The sequence below is a fragment of the Cryptotermes secundus genome, unplaced genomic scaffold (genome assembly GCF_002891405.2).
Source record: "Cryptotermes secundus unplaced genomic scaffold, Csec_1.0 scaffold536, whole genome shotgun sequence".
In the NCBI taxonomy this organism is placed as follows: domain Eukaryota; kingdom Metazoa; phylum Arthropoda; class Insecta; order Blattodea; family Kalotermitidae; genus Cryptotermes; species Cryptotermes secundus.
Genome location: NW_019732862.1, coordinates 324,472 through 331,914, shown reverse-complemented (window position 1 = coordinate 331,914; position 7,443 = coordinate 324,472). Strand labels below are relative to the sequence as shown.

Below are 7,443 nucleotides of genomic sequence, written 5' to 3'. Positions count from 1 at the left end.
AGGACCACTTTTTGGTGTCTACCTTCCAAGTAAGATTTCATTAGTTTGAGGAATATTCCTCTTATTCCATAGAATTCTAACTTTGTTAATAGGATATCATGGTTAACGCAATCAAATGCCTTCTGCAGATCACAAAAAATGCCCCCAACCACTTTTTTTTCATTCATTGCCTTCATAATTTCATTTATCAATTTGTAAGATGCATTGTCTGTTGATGTGGTTGGTCTAAACCCAAATTGCTCATTTACTAAAATATTATTACCTTCAATATGTTGCAGGAGTCTTTGATAGATAATTTTTTCGAACACCTTTGAGAATGTGGTCAATAGAGAAATTGGCCTATAATTAGCTATATTTCTCTTGTCACCCTTTTTGAATAGTGGTTTCATAATGGAGTATTTTAAACGAGTAGGAAAAATTCCTAACGTTATAGATTTATTACAGATATAGTTTAAAGGAGAACTTATAAAGGGGGTACTAACTTTTAGCATTTTTGTGGTGATTCCATCATATCCATGAGAATTCTTTGTTCTAATAGAGTTGATAATTCTTTCTATCTCTATAGTTGTTGTATTTTTAAATTTGATATCAGGAAAAGGAATTTCTGACATCCTAGATAGATAATGGCTTATATTTTTGGTGCCCATTGAGCTTCCTGTATCTGTACTGTCAACTGTGTTGGAAAGAAAAACTAATTTCTACCTCTGGCTAGTTTCTCTACGCTTCCTAAGAAATCCTCCCTCTGGGAAGAGTACCATCCATTTACGTCTGCGAGGAATGTAAGAGTCACGCAGATGTCTCACGAGAGCTTGCAGAGATTCACCACGCTTGTCTTTACCCTTGAAATTGAAAAGAAACACAAAAACATAATTTTTAACATTAGTCAGAGAATCCAGCAATTAAACGTGATAAATCGAGGCTGACATTAATGAAAAGGTATATTAAAAAGAACTTATGTAAGATACAACGAATTCACTGCAAGGTGCTACAATGTAGCTTAGGAATTGAATGTACAACAAAAACCACACCAGAGTTGAATTAACAAGATAGCCAAAATATTCTGTTTTGTACTTAAAGTTTCCAAAACTACTAGGTATCTGGTTCGGTATGGGGGAGTTTACTTGGCTGTGCCAGTACAATTAAGGAATTTGATTCATGTAAGGAGATTTAGATGGCTTAATGGGGGCAATGACTTGATAGATCACACCACACAACTGGGCTACAAATGAAAGAAAAGACTCTGCAGTTCAAGGTGAGCCAGCAATAAGTGAAGGAAACCAATAAGACAATGATAATTCTGTTGAACAAGAACCAGGACACTGCAAGAAAAAACCACGGTCTTCTTCACTAGTTATATGCAAACTTTCACTTGAGCTTTCTGTGACTGGAAGAGATGCAAGAAAAGGATAAATACCATACCAGGACAGCACATTACCCAGTATTCTTGGTAGCTGAAGTGTGACAATGTAAGAAAAAAGTGAATGGCCAATGACCTCTTCAGTTTTATTTTAATCTCATGTCCTGATAGAGGGTTCAGAGGTTATTTCACATTTTATATTTCAAAGATTTCATTGCAGCAATGTTCGATTTGCAGAAATTAAGACACCATTGGGTCATTCCATGTGACGTCATCCAGACAAGTCAGTCGACCATCAGAAAAAATATTTTGTACACTTAATTCTACATATTTTCACATTTCAATTTTTTTTTTTAATTTTAATACATTCGGTTCTCCCGGTACAGCCGTTTTTATAATGAAAAAAAATTGTTTTAGGTTGATAAGGAGGTTTGCATTATCTTCTGTATCTCGATAACTATTGACGCTAGAGACTCCAATAACAAATCAATTTGTTCCTCATTATATGGACTACAATTCATGCCTTTATAAGTTCTTACTCAACTCACTTCCTCTAGGTCTAATGAAGCTTTGAACTTACCTATCGATTTTCGGAAAAAACTATTTTGACCTTCATAAATAAATGGGAGGTGGAAAGTATCAGATCTGTGGCTTCAACCCTTTGTTGTTGTCTACATGGGCAATATAATCACGTAGTTTTGAACCCCGTATCTGTTATTCAAAATTTTTCAGGAGTTTCCAAACTCTGCCCTCAGCGCAAAATCGGCCATATTTAACATCTCATATCTCTGGTGGGGAAGCTGCGTGAAATTTTGAAATTCATAGCAAATAATGCTCTATTCTAGAGTAACTTGGAGTGAAAATTATAACTTTGATATTCTACTAATAAAGAAGTTGTGGGCAATTTGACTTTTACCAAAGAAATCAATAACTCGACAATTGGACTATGGCTCAATTCATCCAGATAAGTTGCTCAACCATTTAAAAAAAATATATATATTTGGTACAATTATTTCTACATATTTTCATATTCCAAAAATATTTAAAAAAAATGTATTGCGATCGGTTCTCCCGGTACAGCCGTTTTTATAATGCAAAAACACCGCGTTTTCAGATGAACTGGAGGTCTGCGTTATCTTCTATATTTCGATAACTATTGATACTAGAGGCACCAATAAAAAATCAATTTGTTCCTCATTATATGGACGACAATTCATGTTATTACAAGTTTTTACTTAATTCACTTGCTCTAGGTCTAATTAAGCTTGAAACTTACCTATCGATTTTTGGAGAAAAGTTGCTTTTGACCTTCATAAACCAATGGGAGGGGGAAGGTATCAGATCTGTGGTTTCTATCTTTTGTTGCTGCCTCCATGGGGAATATAATCATACAGTTTCGAACCCTGTATCTATTTTCCAAAATTTTCCAGGAGCAAATATTGATAACATGTCATTCTGAGCAGTAAGTACAGGCCTGAAAATTTCTCATCTTTTATATAGAATAAAGAACCACTATTACCACTGGATGCAGGTAAGCCAGTTGTTGAGGTGTTGATTTTTTTGGTTCAAAGTGCCCACAACTTTGCTATTAGTATAACATAAAAGTTGTAATTTTAACTCCAAGTTACTCTAGAATAGGGCACTATTTGCTATGAATTTCAAAAGAATCTGAGCTTCCCCACCGGAGATATGAGATGCTGAAAATGGACAATTTCGTGCCCAGGGCAAAGTTTGGAAGTTCCTGGAAAATTTTGAAAAATAGATACGGGGTTGAAAACTAAGTGATTATATTGCACATATAGACAACAACAAAGGGTAGAAACCACAGATCTGATACTTTCCCCCTCCCACTGGTTTATGAAGGTCAAAAATAGCTTTTTTTCCCAAAATTGATAGGCAAGTTCAAAGCTTCATTAGACCTAGAGGAAGTGAGTTGAGTAAAAACTTGTAATGACATGAATTGAAGTCCATATCATGAAAAACAAACTGATTTTTATTGGATTCTCTAGCATCAATAGTTATCGAAATATAGATGATAACGCAAACCTCCAGTTCAGCCGAAAACGTGTTTTTTTCACATTATAAAAATGGCTGTACCAGGAGAACTGAGCGGATTAAAATTGTTTCTTAATATTTTTGAAATATGAAAATATGTAGAAATAAGTGTACAAAATATATATATTCTTTTAAAATGGTCAAGTGATATATCTGGATGACTTCACATGGAATGACTGCATTATGAACTGCTTCTACAGGGAACAGGTACTTTCCTTAAAACTTATTTGTCACAGTAACTGTAGAAAAGAATCAGTAACACTCTTAAAACACATTCATATATCACTTGTTCCAGGCTCTTATCTCTTACCACTCTAATTACGCAAACTTATTATCTACAAAGCCATTTTTCTTCCTGACACAATGTGTTCTAATTTTACATACATTCAGTATGGTGCCACTGGTATCAGTACAGCAGTATGGCATACTACCAAGGGATACACCTTCTGTGGCAATGCTAAACATTAACATCTTTAAGGCATCCTTACTCTTCTTACCAGCTGTTGTAATTTCTTTAAAATTTATTTTGATGTATTTATTACTTTAATATTGAGATTTAAAAGAACAGAAATAAAATCAAACAGCTGAAACATATAAGAGAGTAGTGAAGGTTGATACAAAAATAATATGGCAGATTGCACCATGTTAAGGAACAAATTAAAGACAAGTAAACCCTTTTAACTACTGCGTAGCACAAGTTGAAAGATTTCAGCTAAACACTGTAATACAACCAAAAAAGATAATGCCATAGGCAGTGACTTGATACAAAGTATCAGTGACCCAAGTCTTGTACCCTGCTGATGAACTCTGGCAGGCAGATGAGTGATCATTTCAAGTTATACACTGAGATTATTTGGCAGCTGTGTCAATGAAGTGTCTTTCTGCTATGTGAGTTCAAGATGTAGATTGCTGTGCTCCTTAATTAATCAGCTGCAGTGATAACATCATAATGTGAAGGTCACTGGTCTGCTTGAAGCATCTAACTTACATCCCTCTTCCTTCAATGTTTCCATTTTTATATGAATCACCTGCCCTCTGTCTTGCATATCTCTCAGAATTAATTGTATCTGAAGATACCATTTACAGAAATTACAGGACTACATGGCTGTAAAATCAGTACAACTGTGGTTATCAGCATGGGCACAGTTTCAGAAACTTTGCATCATTTATTACAAGGGTTCCTTCAAGTCCGACACAGCTACATTTATTTTTTATATTTTGTATGAATATCATGTTAAGTGTAAGTCTAATAGGAAGTTTTGCAGAAAATGCAGAACAAAGTTTCCTGGGGTTCAACTTCTCCCAAAGAAGCATCATTCACAATCTTCATAAGCAAATAATGATAACATGCTGACAGACAGGTAACCAAAATTTCATTGCCAAATATGAACATTAAAAGAGTTGGATGGCATCTGAACTCTGCTTAAATAGTTGCCTCACAATCTTTTTTTTTATTATTGCCAGTGGGGTGGGATTAAGTCCCTTGTACTGCGGCCACTTCTGGCCTATTGTACCAGCCCCAGATGATAGGTGAGGGTGATTGTGGAGCAACTGGTGGAATGAAGATTGGCAGGGGAAACCAAAGTACTCAGAGAAAACCTACCCCAGCGCTACTTTCTCCACCACAAATCCCACTTGACCAGACCTGGGATCGAACCCGGGCCACCGCGGTGGGAAGCCAGCGACTAACCGCTTGAGCTATGGCGCAGCCTGCCTTGTAATCTTGCTAGCTCCTTGCACAGTAAATGGGAATATCATGAGAAACCTTGAGGACCACAACAAATTTATACAAATTTACAAAATTTACATAAACATCTATGTATCAAGTCCATCAATAATGCAACAGTCATTAAAATATTCACCATTTAACAAACAACATGTTTCAGCCACAGACGGCCATCCTCAGAATGACCGTCTGTGGCCAAAACATGTTGTGTTAGTGTTAAATGGTTAATATTTTAATGACTGTTGCATTATTGATGGACTTGATACATAGACATTTAATTAAAGAGATGCAACAGGATGCTAAAATACAGAATTACATAAGCACAGATGAATAGTTCTACCTTCTGGAACATAACACTGCGCTGTCTACAGAATATCAACAGAAGTTTTGGAGGAACATGGCGGCTCCATGTTCAGTGTTTCTCTAAAAACATTAGTTGACTTTAAATAGATTACATGGCATTATATACCAGAAGACAGAACTCTTCATAACCACCACTATGAGAACCTCAACTCCTACATACTTGTGCATTCTTTGCAGCCATGTTACCTACAACTTCCGTAACTGTCAGTTCAAGATGCTAGACTTGATCCAAGTTGATTTCTTTTTCTGGACAAGGCCTGGAAGGGACATATGACCACAAACCAACACACAATGGTGCAAAGGAAATCAACATCCTATACATGAAGTTGGTGTTTGATATGCTCTGAGTGTGAGAATTATTAGGGACAGTCAGTAAATAGGTCACAAATGGAAGCAAAACAGCTGTAATGGATGTAATAAAAAAGTAAAGCTATTCCTGTACCAGGCCGTGAAGGCCCATAGGGTTGTGAGATGTTGAGGGTCCCACATTATCTAGACAATAGGCTCAAAGATGGCAGTAGGCTTTCTATTTGCATCACTAGCTAGCAGAACAGTCCCGCTTCATGACATTCTAAGTAGCAGACACATGTGCATGTTTGGTGGCTTGTTTCAGTAGTCAAAATGGCGACCATGTTTGAAGAGCGTTCTGTTGTGCGATTTTATGGGTAAAAGGACTCAATGCAAAGGATATTCTTAAACAATGTTTCCTGTTTATAGTGAGATGTGTTTGTCATGTAAATCGTCTCACAACTAGGTCGAGAAATTCTCTCATGGACGTTTGGAAGTTGCAGATGATGCCCAACTGGGTGCAGAAGTGGCTGAGACAACAGTCAAAAGACTTCTATACTGCGGGTTTTGACATGCTAGTAAAGCAATGGGACAAGTGTATCAATGTGGATGGAGGATATGTCAAGAAAGAAAATGTTCTTTTCTTGGTTTGAATATCACAAGGTTTACATATGAGGGGGGACCCAAAAATAACCGGAAACGACCTGTTGCGCACACATGCTTTGTAGTTACGTGTTGTGCTGCTAGGTGGTGTTAGCTGGGGGTCTCCCGCGACTGTTAGTGAGCTGGCGTCAGTCTGAGTTAAGTGGTTTGTCTGTGGTGCTCTGTTTCAACCCTTTGGCGATTAGTGAGATGGCCGACCAGAAGGAACAAAGAGTGTGCGTGAAATTGATGAAGATCGTCGAAAGACCATTGACCAACTTTCTGAGCAAACGAGCATCTCATGGAGCACGGTCCAGCGAATTTTAACTGAAGGTTTGCACATGATACGGGTGTCTGCAAAATTTGTTCCTCGCTTGCTCGGAGATGACCAAAGAGAAAACCGCGTGAATGTTTGCCGCGACTTGAAGAGTGAAGTGCAGTTTTCCCTAACAGAAAGCAAAATTTCATGCACACTCTTTGTTCCTTCTGGTCAGCCATCTCACTAATCGCCAAAGGGTTGAAACAGGAACGCACACAACAGAGCACCACAGACAAAACACTTAACTCAGACTGACGCCAGCTCACTAACAGTCGCGGGAGACCCCCAGCTAACACCACCTAGCAGCACAACTCGTAACTACAGAGCATGCACGCGCAACAGGTCGTTTCCGGTTCTTTTGGGTCCCCCTTTGTATTCTACTATGTATATCCATTTGTCACTTAATTACTGACTCTCCCTCATATATATTCTTTGTTCTATTCACAGAACAGTAAGTCTGAGAAATATGCACTGCAAGGGTACAGTAACCTTTGCCCCATGATGTTGTCACCACAATTCATTGAGTAGGAAAGGTGGCAACCTACCATGTGGTCACCCAGAGTGGAAATGTTGTGCTCTGGCACAGTTGCCAAGTATCCTCCACATACAAAAAAATATGATGAAACCAACAACACAGAAATCACACTGTTCCAGCAAATACCACTTACTGGACACACACGTATATATATATAT

General features: G+C 37.6%; 1 protein-coding gene across 4 annotated transcripts in view; it reads right to left on the bottom strand.

The window, feature by feature from the left end:
* The window catches only part of LOC111867798 (acyl-CoA:lysophosphatidylglycerol acyltransferase 1), a 38,513-nt gene that overhangs the window by 25,438 nt on the left and 5,632 nt on the right, over positions 1 to 7,443 (bottom strand). For all 4 annotated transcript variants that reach the window (XM_033752809.1, XM_023857961.2, XM_023857963.2 and 1 more), the window contains exon 5: positions 703 to 839. In XM_033752809.1, the coding sequence (XP_033608700.1) occupies positions 703 to 839 (137 nt within the window). The remainder of the gene's footprint in view (positions 1 to 702; positions 840 to 7,443) is intronic.